At 34.7% G+C, this 25,688-nt stretch overlaps 1 protein-coding gene across 3 annotated transcripts in view; it reads left to right on the top strand.

Annotated features, from left to right (window-relative positions):
• The window catches only part of RPS6KA3 (ribosomal protein S6 kinase, 90kDa, polypeptide 3), a 70,170-nt gene that overhangs the window by 23,234 nt on the left and 21,248 nt on the right, over positions 1-25,688 (top strand). For all 3 annotated transcript variants that reach the window (XM_014960284.1, XM_014960283.1, XM_014960280.1), the window contains exons 2-13: positions 4,224-4,340; positions 6,544-6,625; positions 10,382-10,462; positions 11,482-11,561; positions 14,053-14,159; positions 16,261-16,298; positions 16,679-16,821; positions 19,948-20,018; positions 23,842-23,930; positions 24,207-24,271; positions 24,373-24,475; positions 25,253-25,377. In XM_014960284.1, the coding sequence (XP_014815770.1) occupies positions 4,224-4,340; positions 6,544-6,625; positions 10,382-10,462; positions 11,482-11,561; positions 14,053-14,159; positions 16,261-16,298; positions 16,679-16,821; positions 19,948-20,018; positions 23,842-23,930; positions 24,207-24,271; positions 24,373-24,475; positions 25,253-25,377 (1,101 nt within the window). The remainder of the gene's footprint in view (positions 1-4,223; positions 4,341-6,543; positions 6,626-10,381; positions 10,463-11,481; positions 11,562-14,052; positions 14,160-16,260; positions 16,299-16,678; positions 16,822-19,947; positions 20,019-23,841; positions 23,931-24,206; positions 24,272-24,372; positions 24,476-25,252; positions 25,378-25,688) is intronic.

The following is a 25,688-nucleotide window of genomic DNA, read 5'->3' as shown; positions in this document are numbered from 1 at the left end:
ATAAGAGGTACCTCCCACAGAACATGTTTTGGCTAATTTTGAAGCCTAGGAAGCACCTGTTTTTTGACTACCCCCCCCCCCCTTTTTTTTTTTTTAAGCTTTTCTCTTTTAGATTTGACTTGTCTGTGGAATATAGTCCATTCAGTGTTCTTTCCTATTCATATATGCATTGCTGTGCATAGACATACATTGTGAGGTACGTTACTAAGAGCTTACTTATGTGAGATACTTACTGATCAGAATAGTTCTGACTTGCAAACTATACCAATACAGGAAGTTATTCTGAAATAGTGGTGTTTTAAATTCATACCCAAACTTGTCACTTACTTCCCTTCTAGAGCAGTGTTGATTTTACACTATTATATTGTTACGGAAATGTTACGGAAACTCAGAGTAATGTTACCTTCTTTTTGTTTCCTTGTATTCTATATTTAGTTTCACAATAACAGAAGCCAGTAGCAACCACTTTAAGTTGACTAACACAGTATTATTTTTTTAATGCGGCTTTCTGTGGCAGTTTTACTTTCGAGTGTGAAGGCAGCCTTAAAAGAGCTGTGTGGCTAGAAAAAGAATCTTATATCTTGGGACTTTTGTTTAGACGTTGCTGCAGTATAAGGCTTGAGAAAGCAGAGCTTTCCAAGCTTATAAATAACAGGAGTAAAATATAGGCTGTAGGGTGTAGTTATAACTGGAAAAAAGATTCCACCAATGCAACAGCCAAATCACTGCTGAGTGAGTGTCTGTAGTGGTGTGAAAGTTGTCAGAGAATGAAAGAAAGGAGAGGAATCTTTCAGCACCCTATACATCATCTCATTTAATTTGAAATAATCATACGGGACAATTTTTGTTTCCCAAATATCAGGGAATGATCAGAGGCGGAGCTTGAGACAAACTCAATACCAGACTGAACAGCTGGCTTCTCTTCCAGCTCACTGTAAGATGGCATCTATCAACTAGCATAATTAGTTGGCTGAGAAAGAGATTTCTTTTTGAACGTGAAAGGCTTTTATTTTAATTCAGGTAGGTAGTGGGTACAGTGAGGGTTGATTACTTCAGCATATAATTTGCATTTCTATAAAAGGCTTAGCTTTTGTATTTTTAACTGCATTTGCAAAATATTGTTTAGGTTAAAATAACAGGTTCAGCAGTTATGTCAGAAAAGGAAACTGCAAATTTGTGGGTGACTATTCATCATAAATCTTTCTCCCAAACATTATGGACAAGCTACTAAAGTAGGATATGATCTGAGCTCTATTTCGTTTTAAAACAGAGTGGTATTACATCTGCCTTATAAGGACTGAAGAGTATCTCAACCCTGAGAAACTGTGAAATATTCTCTTAGAATCAGGAATGCAAAGTGACGGATTGAGTAGTTTGGTTTTTTTTTTAGAGTGTGCCCAAAATAACCACTGGGAAGTTGGTTGCATAATAATTACATTGCATTAAAAAATATTTTTTGTTTGAGTATAGGGAACAAGTTTATATCTTTTCTTCTTCATTTCTTATCTTTTTTATATTTTCTGATGCTTTTAAAGCAATGTGTCCACCTGATCGCTTTGTGTCCTTGAATCTGGGTTGATAATGGAAAGATATGAGGAAGTTCCGTTTCACACGTTTCTTTTTTTTTTTTGTCAAGATTGCCAAGGAGCTAATAGATAAAACAGCTAAGCAGAAATGGATCAAAGTATCCAAAGTAATATGTACTTGGCAATCTGTTCTACTGTGCAATTCCTTTTCTGGGATTCTCTAAGATTGCAGTGGGTGGTTTAAGTAGTATGTAATCGAGCTGATCATATACTAATTTAAATGATGAAAATGCAAATGTCCACCAGCAAATAATTCCTTTGGCAAGTAGAAGGAATCAGTATTTCTTTCGAACTCTGTAAAGATTCAGCCTTGAGTCAACAATGGTAGCATTTTCTCTTGAAAGGAAAAAGGAGTCTGTGTTTGTTAGGAGTAGTACACAGCATACGTATATGTGCACACATGCAAAATGTTGGCAGTCTTACAATGAAAACTGGCACCTCTCCTAATTGGTCATCTTAATTTTAGAACACCCAAGACAACTTGAAGTTCTTCACATTAAAATATCTTTTTTTATTTTCTGATTTTAAAAGTTGCCAGGATGTTCTGTGCATTACTTCAAAGTGTACGTTAGATTATTTTTTTAGTATATGTATACACTGTCTCACACACACATGCTCAGGATTTGTTGCATGCAGTTTGTTTCCAACTTTGGTTGGAATCTTTTGAAAAAAGAATCTTATGAAAGAAGAATCTTTTGAAAGAGAAATGTTGATCTAGGAGAAGCATGTGTTTGAGCACAAAGATGTATATGGACAGTTGCTGTGCACATATAAGTGGCACAGAAATGACCAAGTACAAAAGGATGCTTTCAGCACTAACTAATGCACATAAATTTTGCTGAATATTTGAAAAATGCATAAATTAGTACTGCAGAAGCACAGCTTTACAACGCTGCCTCTTCTTCATAACTAGAATTAATTAGTGCACATTTTGGTGAATATAGATAAGGGCAAAGTCTGGAGCAAGGAAGACATACCCGTAGTGGAAAAGGGTCAGGTCAAGGAATACTTTGGACATACGTAAGTCCATGTGCCCTGATAGGATGCATACATGAGTGCTGAGGGACCTGGCAGATGTCATTGCATTGTCACTCTTGATTATCTTCCAGTGATTGTGGTGACTGGGAGAGGTGCTTGAGGACTGAAGGAAAGCAAATGTTATTCCTGTCTTCAAAAAGGATAAGAAGGAGGATGCAGGGAGCTAGGGATGGTCAGCCATACCTTGATCCCTATCAAGGTGATGGAACAACTGGTCCTGGAAACCATTTCTATGCACATGAAGGACAAAAAGGTAACGGGTTAGTCAGCATGGATTCACAAAAGTGAAATCCTATTTGACCAACCTGAAGGGAAGGGTGCAAAGAGGACAGAGCCAGTGCCTAGTGACAGGACCAGAGACAATGGGCACAAACTCTGAACATCAGAAAACAGTTTTTCACTGTGAGGGTGACCAAGCCCTGGCACGGGTTGTGCAGGGAGTTTGTGGAGTCTCCATCCTTGGAGATATTCAAGAACTGCCTGGGCAGCTGGCTGTAGGTGGCCCTTCTCGAGCAGAGGCGTTGGACCAGGTGGCCTCCAGAGGTCCTTTCCAACCTCAACCTGTCTGTAATTCTGTAAAATAGATCTGAGACTTCCTCATTAAACACAGGAAAAGTATTCTCAGATTTATTTTGTTCACTATAGCCCATAGAAGGAATGGGAAGAGAATGCACAAAAAGTTGAAACTGTGGTTAGTATATTTGTGTTATGTAAGTTAACTTACAGTCAGCACTGCTTAGTTTGGATTGCGTGTAATGCTTAGATAGTTCTTCAGATGACATTGATAAGAATGAAGTTTTTTACTTACTTTTGAGCAGTTGCTGGTAAGTTCTGAAATTCTTTCATTTTGTGGCAAGGAGTGTTGTTTTTCAGGGGATTTTCAAATTTTGTGCAGAAAATACTGAACTGAGTGCAGAGCATAAAAATACTAGGAGATTCAGTGCACTTTAAGAGCTTTCTGGTGACTAGTTTCTCACAGAAGGGGGAATGCTGGAGACTGGCAGCTTTTATAGAATAGACTGTCCTGGAGAAGAGAGGCAATGAGATTCTTTTCCTCACCAGAAATGTCTCAGTGGCAGGTGGTGAGTTTATTGCTGCTAAAGTGGGGGTGGAGGGTGTGCTGCTTTGTGGGGAAGTGTCTCGAGTCTTACACTGCCTCATGAAGGTGAGCATTTACATCACTGCAGCATACTGGTTGTCATTCGAGTGTTAAAAGGGAAGGCTTTCCTAAGAGATATGGTCCATGTGATACACTCCAGGTGTGCTTTAAGAGGACTAAATTCTTAAGAGGATTGGTTTCCATTAACGGGTTGTGAATCTGAGGTGGAGATAATGAACCAAATAATATGGGTCTAAGAACAAAAGCTTGGGAATCACTGACTTGTTATTGTCAACTCCATTATTGTCTGGATTCCGATGCATCCCTAAAAGTTTAAGCCACATGATTACTGAACTAATACTGGTTTTTTATCTACATTTGGGAGTGTGTAGTTTGTTGGATTCTATGGTGCTGGTATTTTTCAACATATTGTGAGTTTACAAACATTTTAGGAAGATGCACCATTAATGTAAATTTATTCCACTGTTTTTCTCTACCAGGAAGAAGGAAATATCAAAGAAATTGCAATAACTCACCATGTAAAGGAAGGACATGAGAAAGCAGATCCTTCACAGTTTGAACTTCTGAAAGTACTAGGACAAGGATCCTTTGGAAAGGTTAGTAACTGAACTCTTATGGAGCCAATTATTCAGGAATATAGCACTGAATAGTATTAGAGGTGAAATACTTAGAACAGCCACAATCTTGCATTAAGGCAATGTTGCAAGAGAACATACTTTCTAAATTAGTGCTAACTAGCCACTGTAACTGCGGCAGATCTTTTTAAAGCAGTAATATTTTTTTTCTAGTTTATATGAGATGTAGATCTCAAAGACAAAAAATCGGTACTCGCTGTTAAAGTGGAATGTCATTTTTCTATAACTACTCTTCTTCTATGTTTGAGGGGCAAGGGTTGAAAGGTTTTTTTGATAAATATTCCTAGTTGCTAGCTTGCCCATGATAGGTTATCACCAGTACAGGAGCTATAGGCAGAACTTACTTTTGTAAACAATAATAATTGTAAAGAACAAATTTTGGGCAATAATGGCTACTGAAGTGAACATGATGTACCCTAGTCATGTTCATGCTAGGCATTATCTGTCATAATTTGGTTAAGGCGTAATGTACCTTGATATTTATTTGAAGCTTTGTTAAAGACTCAGTGTTTCTGGTATTTAGGAAGTACTGTCCACACTGAGATCTTGTTAAGTATACATGATCCATACTTTTAGTTGTCCAAATCCAACTTGAAAGCAAAACATTAACTTCAGGTGGCAGGTCACTGAAACAGAATGGAATATGCAATGTAAGACAACAGAGCCTTTACATCCATTTTCAGCCTTAGATGCAGTTCTGAATGTGATGTTAAGCTCTAGCATATAATGCCAAATCCGTCTTGGATATGGCAGAAAATGAGAATAATTAGTCCAATTCTCTCTCGGTGGTAGGAAGTTACTGTTAGTCACATTATTGAAGTAGCAGTTCCAGTTAATATTGGAAAATCTAGATGTTTACAAACTAAAATTTTTGTACTCAAAATTCACAGAGAAATCTGTTTCCAAAGGTGGTTTCCTATGTTGTTTGATTTCATCTAGAATCATAACCAAGTTTTTGTTTGGAAATCTTCAGATCAGGAGAAGTAAATCATTCAGGGTCAAGGAAATGTCATTTCAACAATCTCTTTTATTTTATTGATATTACTAAATTCAGTGCTATAACTGTTGGGAGGGGGCAAGTTTTGAAAATGCAAAAATAATTAGCTGTCTCACTGACACAAAGTATTGCAAAAATGCCAATTTTGTCCTCAATTGTTTTAGCCTTTTTGCAAAAAGTGTTAATAGTACAAACCCCAAAATTATTTTTCTCTAATTATTTGGGAAAATGTCACTCCTCATTCAGTATAAAAACACTAATTTGTATGCTTTGCAAGGTCTCTTGATGATGTTCTGACCATCTCTGGATAATGTAAAAGGATGTTAACACAAGTGGGAATTGTATACAAAACCAGACATAAAACTAATTTCATATAATGCACTTAACATTCTCACGTACCACAGCATGTCTCTACGCTTTTTAATAAATAGCCAGAAAACCTGTGGCAGGTCTATTTTTTTCTTCTTCATTTGTAAATCTAAAATTTGGCTCTACTGAAATTCACTTTGAATTAAGGATGTTAAAAAGCGAAACAAAAAAAACCCAACCCACTCAAGAAATCCCCTTACACTAAAGAGAGAAATGAAACACGCTTTACTTGAAGCTGGTGGTACTTTATTGATACATGCAAAACTCAACCAAAGTGTGTCATAAAAAAAACATGGATTTGTGACACAAATAATTTTATAGGTTACTTTTAGAAAAAATAGTTTGTTATGCATTGATTCATATTGTTTTCTTGATCAGCTTTCTACACACTTTTATTTTCATGTCTGACAATTCTTTTATTAGCACTTATACTATGCCACCTTATGAATTTTAATAAGACAAAACCATTTAGAAGTTAATATTAAAAGGCTGAATTTTGTGTTTTGAATTTTTCTCAACTTCTGAGACCATCCAAATTCATCCTTTATTTTGTTCACTGAAATCAATTAAGTTAAACCAAAATTAGTTTGGCAGACTGTTTGTCTTGAATGAACCTTTTAGATTATGAAATGAAGGAATAGTAGGAAAAACTGCAAAGAAATTTGACTTTGCAGAATCTAAAACTGTCAAAGAAGCTAATAATAGTATTGGAAGGAATAATAAGGTTGAAATAATACCAACTACTTAAATTTCTTGCCTTTATTGTCTTTTAAGAATTCTTTTTAATTTTCAATGCAGGTCTTTCTTGTCAAAAAAATCTCAGGATCAGATGCTAGACAGCTTTATGCAATGAAGGTATTGAAAAAGGCCACCTTGAAAGGTAAGCATTGTTTAGAGAGAGAAAAAAAAAAAAAAGATACATGAGGGACATTTTTCCAAAAGTTAATCTTTACTCACACTCTGTTCTACACATTGCATTTTAGAACTTTATCAAACAACAAATAGCAGAATCCTCTGCCTTGTATTGTAAACCCAGAAGAATTAAGTAAACAACAGTGCTATATTGATAGTTACAGGGGAAAGCAGCTTCCTTTCCGTGCCGAGTTCATTAGGTGGTGGTGGTTTAATAGAGTAGTTGTGTTACATCTGCCACCTGACTTGCTTCTGAGCTGTTACTTGAAACTTAATATCCTTCCTTTTTTCATTTGCTGTGTATCACCAAGGATACAGTTAATGCCTTTTGCTCGGTTTATATTTAGGTCATGGTATTTTAAAGTGCACTATATTAGCTGTTTTATTCTACAAGTTCTAAGAACAGGAGTTTAAGTCTTTCTTTGAAACAGAAGTATACAGTACCTTTTCCCAAAACTCTTGGTGCTTGTTCTGGATGTAGGACATATTTGATAAAATCCTAAGTTAATTATCAAAGTTACTTGTGCAAAAAAATGAGTTTTAAGATGTTTTATTTCTTTAGATGGTTTTGGTCTGGAATGTAACAGTAACAAAATAAGTTCAAACCTGAACAATATCAATTCTGTAGAATTCCGTAAGAAAAAAAAAAAGAATAATATTTTTTTTACTGTAGATTAAAATGAAAGTGATCTTTCACACTAATCCCTTAACCAGAATGTATATTTGTTGCTTTATGCCATTGTTTATTGCTTAAGTCTATTTGTAGTTGTTCTAACTCATGACTGTACCAAAAATGCAATTATAATTTTGGGATACTTCCAACGACTTGTAGTACTTCACCTGTGTTATTTATTATTATGTTGATTTGCATCAATGTACGGTTTCATCTGAAAATATTCAGAGAATAATGGGGGGAACAAAAACTCACATTGAATTGTTAACTTCTGCTAAAATGTTGAACCTGAATTTTTTTCTGCTTAAGATCTAGTGCTGAATATCTATCTCATAGATGTCATTATGTATCATTTTCAGTTAAAACGATTACAGTGAGTGTAAGTGGTTTTAAACAGTTTCCTTTATTGTGATTCCTCTGTGTTTTGTGGCACGTGTTATTCTCATTATTTACTTCCTATTTTTCTGAAATTTATTTCCACTCATTTAAGGTACTCTGATATCCTCAACAGCCTTTTCATTCTCCAGTCTGTTAATAGCTCAGAACTGGAGTCAAAGGTCATTCAGCAGTTGCTTTTTTAAGGCGTTTGAGGGCTTCTCTGAATCACCTTTTGATTGTGCTTTAACCTTATGTGTAAAAATTGCAGTCCAAGCTGTGGATCTAGTTTTGCTGGCAGATGGCAGAGACTGATAAATACTGAAATTGGAAGCTTAACTTTTGGATGAAAAAGACGACTTGTGGGCACTAAGAATTTAGGGATACAAAAGGCTTGAGCAGAAAGGTGACACTAGCAGGAGGATGCAGCACTTCTTAACAATTTGCATCTGAATTTTCAGATGCTTTTGAGTGTCTTTTGGTTGCAATTAATGTTTTAGGAATAGTGGAGTTGCAAGCAAATTGCAGGTTACTGTTGAAATTTTAATGTGAACTTAACTGAAATGAATTCTTTTTTCTGTACTTGCAACATTTTTTGAGATCCAATATTGTAATTTTAAATAATACACTGTATTACTTGATTTGTCTAAGGTTCTTGAGCTCTTTCAAATCTATTTCATAAAGCTATTTTTGTGTTCTAAAATTAAAGATAGAAATGCCCTTTAAGACCAGTTCTTAATCAAAAGTACTGCGCATGATTCACAAATCAAATTTAGAGAGAGTATTCTCATAGGAATGCAATTACATTAGCCAGAACACATCGAGGTAACTACATAGTCCAGGCAAATCCAAGAATACACACATAAAACTTTGTTTAGTGCAGAGACTAGTTTATTAATACACTCTGATAGAAGGTATCATCTTTCAGTGTCCCCTTATGATGGGGAGAGAGAGAAACAAGGCCAAATCATTGCTAGAGAGTCTGCCATCAAATGTATTAGGAAAAATCAGTACTTCCAACAGTATGCATATGGAAACTGTTGTCCACAAAAGTCAGATCTTTAATGGCTAATAGTAATGTCTGAAATGAGTTCATTTTCTTATACTTTTTTTTGGTTGAGATTTTGTAAATCTGGACTTTTCTAGCTTTTCAGAAATAAGGTTTGTTATCCATGTAAGTGTTGCGTAACTATAGGCACTTAAAAGTCCTTTGAATTTTTTTCTCAACCGAATCTGCCTTAAAAAGACTATTCTGAATTTCAGTTTTGTAATTCATATGAACCCTTGGAACAGTGAAATCCCATAATTATCTTCTGACATTTTCATGACTTTAGATGTAAAGGTCAAAATGAAAATGTGATGTTTGCTCCGTGTTTGGTGAGCACTTATTTCATGTGCTTCCATTTTTAGGAATCTGTTCTGCAGGGAGATGGAAAATTGATAGCTTCATTCATGAAAATGTATCTATATAACTTCATTCCACAATTACCTGTGTTATTGTAAATGCCCATTTCTGGGAAAAGATAGCTAAACTTCTAAAAGACCTTATTGCTTCTTGACTTGTTTTTTTTTTTTCCCTGCTTTGTTATGTTTTAATCTGAGAACCCTGGTTTGTTAACTGCATAAGGAATGCCAGCAACTTAAACTTTGGACTGGACTTCATTGCTCTGGGGTGCTTCCGTCAAGAAGTTGTATGATTTGGAAAAGGGGCAGTAGCAAAATGTAGAATAAGGGAAAAGGAGAGAAATGCAACATCCTAAACCACTGTAGTTAACTTTGCTAGCTCTCATCTGTAAGAGTTCTGAATTTTTTCCGTGTCCTGGTAGATTTGGAGCTTCAGATGGGAACAAGGCACTGGCTGGAGAAGCAGGGAAGCTGCCTAGAACAGCTGAAGCAGGTGCTGTGCTCAGCTGACGGCCCTGCCGGTCTTCATCGATCTGTGCATGGTCCTCCTTTAGTTTAATCTATATAGGAACGGATACATGTCCCAGTCTGAGCCACCACGGTGGGACAGCACAGGCAGCTTGAGCAGTAACTGCTTCTGATGTCTGATGCCCTTTTAAAATCAGTAAGATTGCCTGAAGTACACACTACGTTGAATAAATACTCTGTATTCTAAGCTCATAATAAAGAAAGGAAATCTTAAAAAAAAATCCCTTCCAAATTGTGAAGGTACTTAATATCTTAATACTTGGCTCAAGTTGTTTGAATGAATTAAACTAATATAAGCATCTTTTTAATAGCATAATTGTATTTCTAAGTTTGGTTTGCTATAACTCATTCTCCCTACTTTTCAACAGTAGAGAAAATGGCTATGTTTTCTGTACATAGCTGGGGCAGTTCTGCTCTACTGTTTAAAAGTTTAACTAATTATAGGGCAGACTGAAGGATGGTTGTTTTCCTTTGTGCTTTTTTAAGATTTATTTACCCAGTGTCAGATTTTGCCAGTAGCAGAAACCGAAGCAAATTGAAATGCCTAGAGATTTATCAAAAAACTCTGCACTATAAAATAAATTATCTTTCAAACCTCTTCTGTGTATAGTGACCTGCAGACAATTGTAATACTACAGCCTACAATATGAAGTACATCAGGAAATGTTGGAGAAATACTGATTTAGAGTGTAAATTTCTTTTTTTATTATTATTTTGTTAAATCTTGCTTATGTTCTGTTGCAGTTCGAGATCGGGCTCGGACAAAATTGGAGCGTGATATCCTAGTAGAAGTTAACCACCCTTTCATTGTCAAGTTACATTATGGTGAGTTGCAGAAAAATTCATGTATATATATATCATAAAAACAGGTGCTTGTCAAGATAGTACCTAATATTTGCTTTGTGGCTCAGAGAATCATAGAAAATTAGCTATCTAAATCCTGATAGTGCAAACACTTGCTGTGTAATAATTCTTATGCAAAGTAAGCACATGGCTAACTTCATGCACTTTAATATGACTGAGAGTCTTGTAGCCTTCTGCTTTATTAAAAAACAGTTATCTATTTATATCTAGCTGTTCTTTTCAAAAACATCTTATATTTTGTACGTCATTCACTTTTTTTTTAATTATTTCCTATTCTTGCTTTATTTACTCTATAGAAAACATATGCAATGGCATTACTTCCAGTTGCATCCAAATTGGTAGGAATATGCCTTTAAATTTTAATAGTATGGACAGCCATAGAAAAATTATTCATGTGGAGCCGGGGAGGAAATCAGTACTCTTAACATGTCATGCAGAAAGTTAACTTAAAAAAAAGAGATAGAGAGTAGTTTCTGTTGTTCATTTTTTTCAGTTTATATTTTTCTTTTAGGATCCAGTTTTTCCTATAGTTCAAATCTCAGATCTCTATCACTCTCTGTAGTGGCTTAAATAATGTAGCTTTTGCTATTTTACTTGTCACTCTTTTGCAAACTGTATGAGATCTCCCTGTTATGATGAGTCTCCAGATGTTTTAGAATACATGTATTAGTTGCTAATTTGCCCTTTCAAATCTAGGCTTTTTACTTCCAAAATCTGGCTTGAAATGCTGACTAACCTAAGTATAGTTTATTTTTTTAGAAATTCTGTTGGTGACTTGCTTTGCTTTCATGTGGCATGAGAGTTACTTGATCCATGATAGAGGAACAGTTATTTAGTTTGTTTTAATAATTTTTTGCACAAAGGAGGAAGAACAATTAGCCATTTTGATAATGAAAATAAGGGTGAATTACTAGGTGTGTTATTCTTCTGATCATGGGTAAAATTAGATGATGTTTAATTTTTTTAATTGATCTTTTCAGCTTTTCAAACAGAAGGGAAGCTATATCTTATTTTGGATTTTCTCAGGGGAGGAGACTTGTTTACACGTTTATCCAAAGAGGTAAACTTTTAATTTGAAATTTTTCTGTTGATAAAAATTGAGTATAAACTGCCTATGTTAGGAGAGTTTACTTTTTAAATTCATTTTTCATTTAATAAAATTTTTAATTTCTTTTTCAACCAGCTAAGTTTTTTGCTTGCTTGGGGTTTTTTGCACAAAGTAGTCACTTTATGAAAATGCTGTTGGTAATTTACATTGTTTCTGAAAAAGGCCTAGACAAGCAGTCTTTCTGTGCTGATTTTTACACCTTGCAAAATTTTCTTTTCTTACTGTTATGATGTTTAAAGATGAGTCTCAGAGCATGGATTTATATGAAGTAGTTGTATTCAAATTAACTGTTCTGTGTCTGGTTTTAATATCCAGAATTTAGTGTCAGATTATTTTTTCTTATGATTTACACATAAAACCAAAATTATTTATAAATTAAAAAAAAGCAAGAATTGTATTCCAGTTATTTTAGTAATTTTCCAAACATCAACTCTTTGCCTTTGTCATGCTGGTGATATCTGTGTAGATGTGTGAAGTAACAACTTTGAAAAGTTTGATTACCTCAAATAAATTTGATTATAACTCCTAAAATAAATAACATTTCATATTTAATAAATCAGATATTTAAAATATTTTTTTATATTACTCATGCAAAAACTTCTAACAAATATGTAGGAGGATAGAAGTGTAAATATATCCAATGCATATCTGGTAGGCAGAATTTGTAATTGTAGCTGCCTTCCATTTTCCCTTCCTACAAAGTATTCCGGAACAGTTGGGTCACCACTACAAAGCTGTATGGTTATCAAGAGAAGAGTAAAATGCAATGCATTTTGTGTATAGATATATCATGATTTCTGTACTGACCACATGAATTATTAGATTTAATTAATTGAAACCATCTGTTCCAATTTGCTTCTTTTAGTTTCTTTTGCCACACATATCTAGAAAGTTACTAGTACTCTAAAATTGAGATTCTTTTTTCTCCAAATCCATACTTCTTCCTTGATTCCCAAGAAAGACTGTATATCGCTTTCCTGCTGATGACTTTTTCATCTTGAGCAACTCAAATTTTAAAAGATTCGATATGGTTGGATAAGAAATATTCATTATAGGTACCTGAATCAGCTAATTGTTCAAAACTGGAGTGAAATGGGCATGCTGGATGCAATTAATGTCATCCTCCTATCAATTCATGTGATTTTTAAAGTAGATCAGATAAACTGTTGCCTAAAAGTTCCTGCTTTTTCCCTATCGACTACAAAGGAAAAAGTGATTAATTCAGAGTTATATGCCTACACTGCAGATGTTTAAGGTTAGGAGAGATGAATTCCATGCAATGTTTTTAAAGAACATAGTGTGGGTGTATTATCATCCTCATGGGATCCTTCATTATTTGAGCTTTTAAATGTTTCTTATAGAAATTTCCCTTCTTGAGTGTGCCTGTACCAAATATTGGCTCTTTTGTAGAAGTAACATCAGTAACAACCTTTTGTACAAGCTTTGCTATCACTTTCTCCCTTGAAACTACTAAGGGGAAAATACATGGTATTCACCATTCTTAACTCATACTTAAAATAATGTTCATTTGTGTTCCCTATTGCCTTTTCCTTTTTTTTTTTTCCCTGCAGGTCCATATGCTGTATCTAAACATGTTAGTCTTAAATTTTGTTGTTTTTTGTTTGTTTTTTTAAATAGAGAGACTCAAAGTAATAACTGAGATAGAATAAAGTCATGCAGCTTTTTTTTTATTTCTATCTTTTTCTAAATTCTCAGAAAAGCTTAATTGTAACGTTTTGTGTCAGATCACAACAGTTATTGATGTAATTGGGACAATATGTTCATTTCATTGAATCTAAACAGGTATTAGTTTATCTTCTTAACAGAAAATGTAGGATTGCTATCTGAGATCTTACCTGTGCTCTTACATAGGCTTTTTCCTTAGTTTACTCTTTGATCTTCCTTTTCTGCAGTTGCATCTCAGGTGGCGTCTTGGGGTTTTCACCATCACTGTAACTTTTTTCCCACAGTAGTTAGAGACAGTTCTCAAAAACAAGATGCGTATGCTTTTCTTGACTATCTGATTTTGTAGACAAAATTTGGACATTTGGGCTTGATTAGTCCATTTGTTGTCTGGAAATGAAATGGTCCCATCTAGTAAAGAAGTAGTCATATGCTTTCAATGCTTCCCAAAATTTTTCAGTCCCATTTCAATGTGTCTGTTCTCTTGAACAATCAGAAGCACATAACATCAGTTTTGCAGAAAGAATAATACGATAGTGGCTTCAGAAGTTCTTTTTCAAGTGTGTACTGTGAAATGGTATTGATTATAAAAGCCTAGTTTTCATCTAACCAAGAAATTTAAATTTCTAGGCTTTTCTGTATAAATGAATTCAAGTATTACGAAGAACCATTTTGCAAAAACACTGTTACCATTGTTTAGTTAGTAGTGGTGTAAATTATACAGATTTTACATGTAAAATACATTATTTTGCTTTTTTAGGTGATGTTCACAGAAGATGATGTTAAATTTTACCTGGCAGAATTAGCACTTGCTTTAGACCATCTACATAGTCTTGGAATAATATACCGGGACCTAAAACCAGAAAAGTAAGACTCCTTGGGCACAGATGCAGTGCATTAATTTGATTTGTATAGCACTTCTACTTATGCACTTCTCTTTCTAGCTGTAATTCAGTAATTTACTACATAAACTGAAAAAGGAGGGAGGTGGGGAAAGCTTGTGGGCTATTTAAATTAAAAAGCTTGGATTTCATTTCCACTGGAACACAAGCATATATTTTCAAAATGATATGCCAAGTGCTATAATCCATGTTAATTTAAGTAAAAAGTATACTGAACTATTCCTACCTCTCGTTTTCCAGGTGGTTTAGGGTATACAATGGAAATGTCTTATTGGCCCTTTGTTTTTTGTTGTTGTAGAATTTCTGCACTAGAGATAAACTTAAAACAAACCCATGATGTAAAGTTACAGTTGAGTGTTGTATCTTTGCATTTGAAAGCCTAACACCAAATATCCTCTCCAAGATTGATTTTTAAAATCCACTGCAGTAAGAGCAGAATGGAGTTTAAATGTTAAAGTGAAATATGAAAATAGTAAGTCACAGGCTTTATTTAATGTATTGAGGACCACATCATTACACTGAAAACTTAAAGTAAGCTTGAAGTTACAATTCTGGTATGGTGGTGTGTCTCAGTATGTTAGTCATCCATGCTTCATTCAAATGACTGCATTCTGTTTCCTGTTTATGTCTTTCCTCCAGTAATTTTCTTAGTTTTAGAAGACGTAAAGAAGAAAATGTCAGTGCAGTCATCTGGAACATTTGAACCTTTCAGATATAAATGTGTTCTGTAGCATTACTCTCTACATGGAGAGGAATCTAAGTGATGGTATAATGCATTCATCTCTTCTGTTGTGCTTAATCAGATAGTTAACATACTCAAAACATTGCCTCATTGTAAGGAGATTTGTAATAACTCTGAAGTCCTGGTGGCCTTGATGATCCCACTTCTCTGTTATGGCTGTATGGAGAACCTGAGCAGTCCATCTGAGATAACTATCTCATGTAAAGTATTAGTGGAAAAGAGACGAAATGAGTAATAAGTTTCACAGAACCTGACTGTCACGTGGAAGTTCCATTCAGATAGCTTGTTCTTTTGTGCATCTCCTGGAAAAAAGACACAAGTGAAAAAATGTTTAGCCCTCAGTAACAGGAAGGGAAACTTCATACTCAAACCAGAAATGCAGAGACTTTTGGCATGAGGTTGCACTTAAAAGTGAACAGCTAATGAATTATGTTTGGTATTAAGCCTTGAGTGTATCTGATTAAAAAAACCTACTTGCAAGTTATAAATGAGATAGTAGTAACTCTTACAGGCTGTATCTACGCTGTGGGGCTGTTTCCCACCATGGAAACTGCCAGGAGGAAAAGGAAAGAGCAAGGGAACTGCACAAGTTGCGTGCACCTGGGCCATGTCTCATCCCCAGGATGAAATGCAGCTCCCCACAGGAGAAGCTGGAGGAACTAAGTCTGTTGTGTAGGTGGTGTTACAGAGTCCAGTTCTTGAATATGTTGCATGCTTTGAATTGTGATTTTATTCAGTGGTGGTTAAGGACAGTTGGCATCTCAGAGAAGTGTGGCATTTTTTTATGATTGAAATAAGCAGGCGGAAGCACGAGGCCTGCTGGGCCCGTGGTCCTGTCCTTAACGTGAAAATGTTTATTACTTGATGTTATTTGAAGCAGTCGACATCCTTTGAAATGGTAATTACAAATGAATACCCATTTTGTATATATATGTGAACATACATTGTTTAAGAGATATAGAGAAATAGCTTAAGAGAAATAGAACCGTATTTTTAACAATTGTGATAATGACACATGCTGCAGATGGGCAAAATGGGAAGTTCAAGATAAATGTTACTACACCCCGTGCTGAATTTAACCAAATAGTTAAAACTTTCATACGCTGATTATGTTTCATAATCTTTAAAAAGGAAGAATTGAAGGAAAAGTAAATGTGGAGTTTCAAAATATCTCCTCCTAATGGTTCATTTTCATGCTTGTTCAATTCTGCTGGTATCTGTGTATGCTGCTCTGTTTATTCCGAAATGTTGTCAGTACATTGTCTGAAGCAACAGTTAGAAGATATTTTAGTTAGTTTATTTTATTCTTTTTATTGTTTTATAGCATCCTGCTTGATGAGGAAGGACATATCAAATTGACAGGTGAGTCAAGGGAAATTGCAACACCAGGATCTTTTTTGCTTATAGTAAGATCTTTGCATTTTCTTTTTTTTTTTTTTTTTTTTGTACAGCAGTGTGGTAAAATAGTATGACTGGTAGGTAATTTTGCTCTGGAGCAAACTGTAATTGTTTTGAAATAAATGAAATATATTTTTATATTAAAAAAAATACCTGCTTTACAAGTATATCTGATGTTACAGACCTGTGATAATGCAGGGAGGGGAGGAGAATTAGGTAATTTCCATATGTGTATTTGGGTATATATACGAATTTTAAAAGCAACACATTTCACATTATGGTGAAAGTATTACTGATGATTGATTGAAAAAAATACATTTAGAACTATTCTTTTTTTCTTACAGATTTTGGCTTAAGTAAGGAGTCAATTGATCATGAAAAAAAAGCCTACTCTTTCTGTGGAACAGTGGAATATATGGCACCAGAAGTTGTTAATAGACGAGGCCATACACAGAGTGCAGACTGGTGGTCCTTTGGTGTTTTAATGGTAGGTTTCTGGTAAATGTGAATAATAGTGAAACTGTGCTTTGCAAGATTTGGTGCAACAAAGCAAACATTGAACTATATGGTGAGCTTTAAATGGATTTTAACTACTAAAAAAGTCTAAATTATATGAAACTAATAATGATACCACAGAGTCTGGATCAACGTGGACTAAGTTTTATATCAACACCAACAATATGCTCTATTTTTGATACAGTTGAATTGAAATATTGTGCATCTATTGTAGTTTGAATGTTATGGAGACTAATAGGAATACTAAATATACAGGAAAAATACTCTCTCTTTTGAGGTGGGGAAGAAATTTAGATCCAAATCTTAAATTTGAATTTATTCTCAAGTGGGAAAAAAAATGAGGGATAACTCTAATTAGTCTCCAGTGTAATTACAACTTAGTGGAATAATGACAGCTGTTGCTCTTATTCATGAAAATCTAAATGACACTGAGCTGATGTGGGGTATAGTTGCTCAGTTGGTTATGGTGTTTCTACAAGGAGTTAACTTCTGTGAAGTTGCAGGGTCAGGGAAAATGTGTGTATCAAATACGGCTTTGGAAAAGAAAAATAGATCATGTTTGGTATTTTAGGAATGCTGAATGGCTTTTAATATTTATAATCTTTGTGTGCATTTTTGACATAAAGATTAAATACTTGTATTTTTTAAAGGAAATGTTTTTGCTTCTAACTGTTTCTGCTACATATAACTGTAACAGTACAACTAATGTGTGCGCTTTGTAGTAAGAGAAAGACTCATGTCTGAAAATAAGTCATCCTATCACCTTATAATCATCTAGAATGCTGTTGTGATCTGAAAACTGACTATGTAAAAGTAGCACATGATAACTAAATTCACTCCAGACGGACCAGGACACACAGACACCCTCACAACTGCACATTTTATCAGTAAGAACACAGCCCATTAAAAGTTAATTACAGTGTAGTTGCAGAATATTTGTTGTTGATAATGCAAACATAGTTAAAATTCAGCTTTACTTTATAAAGCTGAAAAACATAATTTTGTTTATAAAAGTGCGTATATTAAAATTAAATTGTTGAAAGATGTTGGACATGAGTGGTGTAGCTTTCAGAGTCTAAGTGCATTTTAAACACTCTGGCTTCTACTTTGAATACAAAAATACAACCTTAAAAAGCAAATTATCTAAATTAGTATATGGAGTGCAGTGCAAGTTTTCTCTATGACATATTTTTGTTGCTTGCATTTCTAGTTTGCATGGTAATTTTCCTAGACAATCTGTATGTATCCACTCTCATTCTTAATTAGAATCTGTGTTGATTGAGAATTCAAGTGGTTGTTGGTGTGGTATGAGCACACAGTATCTAGATGGAACAGAAGTTATAGCATAGTAAAGGAGACTAGAAAGAAATCTCAACAAATCATTTGGCCTCTTTTCTCCTGCTGCTAGACACTAGGTATGTTTAAACCATCCTTGAGAAGTATATTCCAATTTGTCATTTAAAAGACTGGTTATTTGAAGGGATGCCAGGCATCTAAAACCAGTCATTTAAAGATTTTTAGAAGCATTATGTATTTGTTGAAGTACTCTTCTAATGAAATAAGAATGATAACTAGGGAAGGCCAATCTTGACTTATTCTTAAAGCACTATTGACCTATTGATGTTGGAATGTAGTAGTTTCGAGAGGCACAAAGAACACATATGCTGAGTTGTTAATACAAGTGTGTATGCTTGTGACAAATAGGAGCTGGCTAAAGAAACTTTTTATTTCAAGCAAGTGCAAGTGAAACGTGCAGCACTACAAATTTACCTTTAAAAAAGTTTTTTTGCAACTGGAGTTTGTGAAGATCATCTAAACTATAAACAGAAGGTGAATTTTTTTACAGTTTTGGCTTATGCCTCTCATATCTTCCTGACAATTGTCTTAAGTGTTAAAGTTCATAGTAGTGCTTTTTCATGTTGGCATTATATGAAACTTAAAATTTTAAGTATAGGTATGTATGTAAAAGAAAATCTTTAGAACAAAAAGTTTCTAGCAGTAGAGTTGGCAGCTTTTATTCTCTGAATACTTTATAGGATAGTAAAACATTTAAAATTTTATTTTAATAAAAAGGGTTTTTAAAGAATGCTGTTAGTGCAATTACACGCTCTTATTGTAGATCTAAGAATATTACATCATTCACTCAAGTTATCTGTGTATGTTTTTAATGTTTAGAAGTCTGACTGTTTGGATTATACCAATGGAGGATACCTTGTGTTCCGAATGACTTTAGTTTGCATAAGCTGTTCAGAGGGTTCCTTTATAGTTCTTTTAATTGTGATGGCTTTAAGTGTATGCTATGAAATTTCATTAGACTAAATCATTTTGCAATTCTTAAACCAAAAATCAGAATTTCTGCTTCAGAGTGTTGGCTGCTGTAACTGCTGCCAGTAGCTCACTTAGGTCTGATATCCCTGCAGTATACTGCAGTCCAGCAGAAGTGCCTTTTTATTTATATATTTTTACCCAGTCACTTTCAGAACAAATCAGTATTTTAATAGTGTCTGTTGCCTGCTACCAGGCACTGTAGAATGTGCATGCACGTACTGTGTAGCTCTTACGTGTTCCTTCAGGCTTTATTTCCACTGTATGCATACAGTAACCACTCTTCATCATGCATGTCTTTGTCAATCAACTAACCTTTTTCCCCTTTCCAATTAAGGCTATGTACATGCCAATTTTAAAAATTTTGACCTTTTAAAATATCTCTGCATGAGGAGAAATCGTCACTAACTTTTGCAAGCTGAATCTTTTTCCCTACCCCTCCACCCTCTTGAAAACTAAAATACAGTTGTATAGATCAAGTCTTCCAAGAATAAACCTTTTAGGCGGAAATGGAACACAGGATATTATAGTTTAAATTGCTCAGATAGAAGCATGTAAAGCAAGGTATCAATATAGAAAAATAATTTGCAGCTTTAAAATGGCAAGGGCTGCTCAATGTTCATAGTAATTTAAATTGTACAATGAGAAGTTGTTTTGCACAGACTTGGTTATTAACATGCATGAATTTTGGAAGGTTAAGATGCTAAGTAGTTTTGTCAAAAATTAGATTTTGTCCAGGTAATGTAATTGATGAAAGTTTTACTCTATACAGTTTGAAATGCTCACTGGTACTCTACCTTTCCAAGGGAAAGACAGAAAAGAAACCATGACTATGATTCTCAAGTGAGTACACTCTTATTTATATATCTCATCAGGTATTCTACAGGGATGCCCTCCGGGCTGCAATATCTAATTTCTACTCTTCCCTCATTTCCGAAGGTACTTGTAAATCCTCACTCCCTATTCCATACTATTAATTCCCTTTGCCGCCTATCTAATTTGCCTTTCTATTCCTCCCCCATACCAGGTACAAAGAATTTCATAGCAGCTCTTTAATCTGTAATAATAACTTCTCCAACCATATGATCTTTCCCATCCTATTTCCATAATATTTTTTAACTTTCGTATCCTTTTTTGATAACCTCTGCATTTTTTCTTGTTGCTTTTTATTTCAGTGTTTTTTTGAGAAAGTATTTTTCTCTCCTTATCCTCCTCTATCTTATTAGCTCCTTACCCCACTTCTTTATATTACTGGTGTTGCCAACAACCTGCTTCACTGATACTTCTCCTATTTGCTAAAGTGCACCCTCCCTTATGTACTCTCCTATGACTTGCCCAAGCTCCAGTTTTCCCCTTGGCTATTTCCAGTATAGGTTTTGCATTAGCTATATTGTGGAAATTGCTTTCCTTCATGCAGTTAACATACTTGTTTTTGCTAGTGAAGGCCTGCTTTTTTTTTTTTCCCCTCGCTGATCCCCTACATATTCTCTGAACTAATACAACCTGTGATGTAATTGTCCTGCTTTTGGGACTGTAGTCTAATGCTGTGCGAACAGTTCTGTTTCCTCATGTCAGTTTCACTTCTGTTTCCAGCCATTTTTTACTAATACCGTTTTTTTTTCCATGGAAGCTCATAAGATTATTTTAGTTTTCTCATTTGTTTTCTGTTTCATTGTTTATCATTATTCTTAGTCCTGTTACCACTTGTCTACCTATGTATCAAAGCCAGCATTTCTTTTGCACCAACAGCCTATTTTGAAAAGTAAATATATGAAATTCTTTCATATTTTTTCTAAGTAATTAGAATGTGAAAACCACTAAAAAACCAAACTCATTCTTTTCCTTGCTTTTGCTTCCATAATGCATACATGCTATGTTATTCTTGGCCCTTGTTTTTCTTCCTCATCTTATATTTGCAAATGTATTTAGTGGTGCTAATATCTTCTGCTGCCTCAACCATGCCAATTCAAATCTTCATGTTGTGATTATTGAATGTCTTTAACGAAAAGGTTCTATCTATTCACAGCAAGTGTAAACTCCTCCTGACCACCTCCTATTTACAAGAAGCTAGTCTGAGAGAGTTCTGCTGCACTCTCACTTATTTCAGAATCCATGTATTTTTTCCATCCTTGTCTCTTGAGTCACATCTTTCTCTACTTTACTCTGCCTGCATGTGACTCCACTCTGTTCCTCAACAGTCTTTCCGCTGTTGCTACAAAAATATTCTGTTTTCAGTTGCCATGTAGGATATCCTCCTTGCCTCTCCACAGTTAATTGACATTCATAACTACTTTCAGATTTCATCTTCGCATGTATCTCTAATTCCCTTTCCAACTTCTTTCTTTTCTTACCTTCTAGTCTTTGTAATTGTTATTAGTTGCAGAGAGCTGCACAAAAAATGTGGTATGAAGTAAAGGAATTTTACCTCTGTTTTAATGTTCTGTACGCTTATGATTATCACATATATATAAATTTATTTTGCTGTTTGTATGAACAGCTGAAAAACAGAAGATATTTTAAAGTCTTTTCTGATAAGTTCACATTTTTTGTCTGGCCCATAAGAATGGCAGAATGTTTTCTTTTTAATTTTAGTATACTAGGAAATGTACTATATTTCTCCTTAAATTTTCCATAAAACTGTTTAAAATGAACAGGTGTGCATACAAATTTATATGTTCATAGTGTATCATTTAAGATATATTGCTTTTCTTACCTTCTGTTCCTGAAAATCCACAGAAAATGCATCCTTCTTACAACATATGTTTTCCTGGGCTCTTTATGTCTCACATTACCAAGACAAGTTTTTGTTTATCCTTATATGTTTTACCTAAAACTGAGAAACTCTGCCATTTGAAGAAATCTTAGTTTGCAGCAATAAAGTTAACTTTTTAAAGCATCTTTTCTCCTTTACTGAAGAGGTATGCCTTTGTCTTTGTCCATCAGGAATGTCAGAAAAAAATTGCTGTCACTCATGTAGCTGTTTAACTTAGGACCTCTGAGGACCTGGCGATCACCTTTTCTTCTGCTGTGTCACATGGCCAGTAAAGGATTTTGTGAAAGGTGCTCCTTCATGATGGAAAGGCAGCAATGACAGTCTTAAATTTTGTGGTTTGCACAAGGGCCTCCAATTCACTCCACTGTGGACTGCAGAACTCTAGAATTTCTACACATACTGTTTCTATTCATTGAGTCACTTCTCTATAAGATTAATTGCAGTTATGGTTTTGGCCTGGTTTTAGATTTTTCTAAGCAGTTGACCTCTCATGCTGAACCTCCAGGGCTGTATCCTACTGTTGGAGCTGTTTTGGATTACAATAGGACAAAGATTTCCACTCGATCCAGCACAGTCTTACCATGTTTAGTTGTCTGTTCTCTGCGCTTCAATAACATTGTAAACGATACCATTGTGCTTCTGCAGACAATGTGTTCCTCGCTTCCTTCCTACAGTGTAGCTCTCTGATACTTTGCCGTGAGCAGAAATGACATCAAACGAACATGCAATGAAATCACTGCATATAAAGTGCATGAGTTAGAATTCAGCTGGTAGTGGTGCATGGCAATCGGGGAAGCATCAAATGCAACACTGCCCCTTCTTCTGCTCAATTCGTGGTCTTGCCTGTAGCGTGTTATTGAAGAGTCCAAAGAAGGCAAAGTTCTTCAGATTCCACCACCTCCTAACCGACCCCCCTCCAGCTTTAATGCAGAAAGAAATGGAAATTTTAGTAAATTCAAATTTTAAAGTAACAAACAGCAAATCAGTGGTAACGTGTATGTATTTGCCAAAGCGATGGGGGTGCATATCTACAAATAGCTGGAACACAAGGCAAAACGTGTCTTCTGCTTGAAACAGAAAAGGCTTGTGTCATGGATTGTTATGGCAAAATACAAGCTGCAGATTGAATAAAGAATGGAAAGGAGGTTATTATATCCATCCGTACCATTATCATAGTCATAAGAAAAAGTGAGACGATGGAGGCTCAACATTAAATGGGCAGGAGAAAAATATGGTGAGGATTACAAAACAAAATTAAATGACAGAACTACAAAAATTTGAATCTAAAAATTCAAGACCAGCGAGTTGGAAAGCAGTATTTGAAATGGACTGGGGGAGGGTGTGTGGAGGAAAAAAGAAAGGAGGGAGTGATCTTTTTCTCTTTTATTTTACCTGCTAATCTTGCAAGATCTGTCCTACCTTAAATCAATTTCTGTCTTCTAGCTTAGGTTTCCTGTTGTTTTGCTTGATATCATACTGAGGTAGTTTTCTTACCCCTTCTAAAATGTCTTTTACTATCAGAATGAAATCGATTGTTTGATGTCATTTGGTAATAACTGAACTTAAAAGCAGATCAAAACGTATTACAAAAATTTACAAGTTTGTAAATTGTTATCCTATAACTATTCATTTCTATGTTTTTACCACCTCTTTCTCTAGTTAAGTTTCTGAGTTGTTACTGAAAAAATTACTCTACTCAAAACAGGAAAAAAAATAAATTACAGGTTTACATGACTGACAGCACTTTTGCTCTGTTTCTGATGTCTGGAGGCAATTTTTCAGTGATGCTGTTATGTTTGATTTGGATTTATTGAATGACAAAGGACAGGGGGCATGCAGAGTTAATTCTTACCTAAATGTGTTTGTATACTATTAATTATTTTTGTTCTATAGGGCCAAACTTGGAATGCCCCAGTTCTTGAGCCCTGAAGCACAGAGTCTTCTGCGAATGCTCTTCAAAAGAAACCCAGCAAACAGATTAGGTAAAGCGATTAGCAGAATATTTTAAATTTGATCATAATATTGGTAACATCAATGATCATTAAACTGAATAAATAAGTTTAGTTTCTTGTGTAAAATAGGCTTTGAAGTTAGAACATAGTTGCCCTGTTTGCTTTTCTGACAATCAACAAAATGTTATCATTTCTGCTATACATATGTCTAAAATTAATGCAGAACAAATAAGAAATACAATTTTGCTACTCATTCTTTTGACTAAGAAGAAAATAATCCACCAACTTTTTTCTTCCTTATAAAAGGAGCAGGTCCAGATGGAGTTGAAGAAATTAAGAGGCATGCATTCTTTTCCAAAATAGATTGGAATGTGAGTATCTAATTCAAAATTAATTCAGTAAATTTCTTAGTTAAATATTTGGTGGTGTCTTATAACTTGTTAATTCACTCTGGCTTATGCCTTCTCCTCAGAAACTGTACAGGAGAGAAATTCATCCCCCTTTTAAACCTGCAACTGGCAGACCTGAAGATACATTTTATTTTGACCCTGAATTTACAGCAAAAACTCCAAAAGGTAAAAGGAGAAGAATTCAACAACAATTAGACACATTGTTCCTGGTCAGTTTATGTAAAGCTAAATGAATGCTCACAGACAAGTATTCCATGGTTCATAAAAGCTTTTGTGGTCTTTGGCATAAATATATCATGAGGGACAACTAAGTTGTCCTATGTTAAAAATAAAATAATCCTCAGCAACAAAATATACACATAAATTCAGTATCTAAGTAATCTCATTTTTCTAATTCAAAAAGATTATCCATGTTTGTCAATCTTTAAAGGCGGTATTCTATGGCTTCATTTAATTCATGATGGTGACTCTATATACTATGTATATATAGAAGCTTAATCTTTTCACAATTTGGGTGGCAAAGTTGCTGTTTCAGTACAATCTGTCGCTGCATAGTTCTATGCTGATCCATTCAAAATATAAGAGAAATTTTTGTCTTTACAAATTTAGGGGGTTACCAAAATTTGAGTGCCTCTCCTCCAAAAATATAACATAGATATGCTGCTATATGGAGATATTTTCTGCAAAGTACTGCTTTTTGTATAATAAAATATTGCATGACAGTAATATGATCTTTGTAGTCATTGATTATCAGTTGTGTTTCTAGGTGGTATATGCAAGACAATTCAGTAATTATTTGTATTTTGGTCCTCAGGGAAACTGGAATTTGCAGAAAATGTTTGTGTGCTTTATAGAATGAAGCTGTAGCTTGCTTTTCAGAGTAGACATAATCTCATTTCTACATTTTAAAAACTGCTTGTAAGTAGATGACGTGTTTTTCAGATTCGCCCGGTATCCCACCTAGTGCTAACGCACACAAGCTTTTCCGGGGATTTAGTTTTGTAGCTATCGCATCAGATGATGAAAGTCAGGCAATGCAGGCAGTTGGAGTTCATTCAATTGTCCAGGTGAGTACATCAGCTTTAAAAAAAAAAAAAAAAGTCAATAAAGCAGCATTGCTGTCTCTTGGTGGAGGGGTAGTTTCCTTCATCACAGAATGAAGTGCCATGACAAAATCATTATCAGCTTTATACAAGAAAAATAAAGACGAGATTATTTTATCCAAACAAAACTTCTCAATGTGTGTGATCTTTCTTAATTACTGAGCAGCCACAGGTGTGAATAGGCTTCAACCCTTGAATTTCAGCATCCTACCATCCGTACTGTAATAAGGTGGAAGGGAATAACAGACATATTGATCTTCCCCCTATGCCTGAAG

The sequence above is a fragment of the Calidris pugnax genome, unplaced genomic scaffold, assembly GCF_001431845.1.
Source record: "Calidris pugnax isolate Ruff unplaced genomic scaffold, ASM143184v1 scaffold188, whole genome shotgun sequence".
In the NCBI taxonomy this organism is placed as follows: Eukaryota; Metazoa; Chordata; class Aves; order Charadriiformes; family Scolopacidae; genus Calidris; species Calidris pugnax.
Note: the sequence above shows the minus strand (reverse complement) of the source record. Positions and strands in the feature narration are given on the sequence as shown.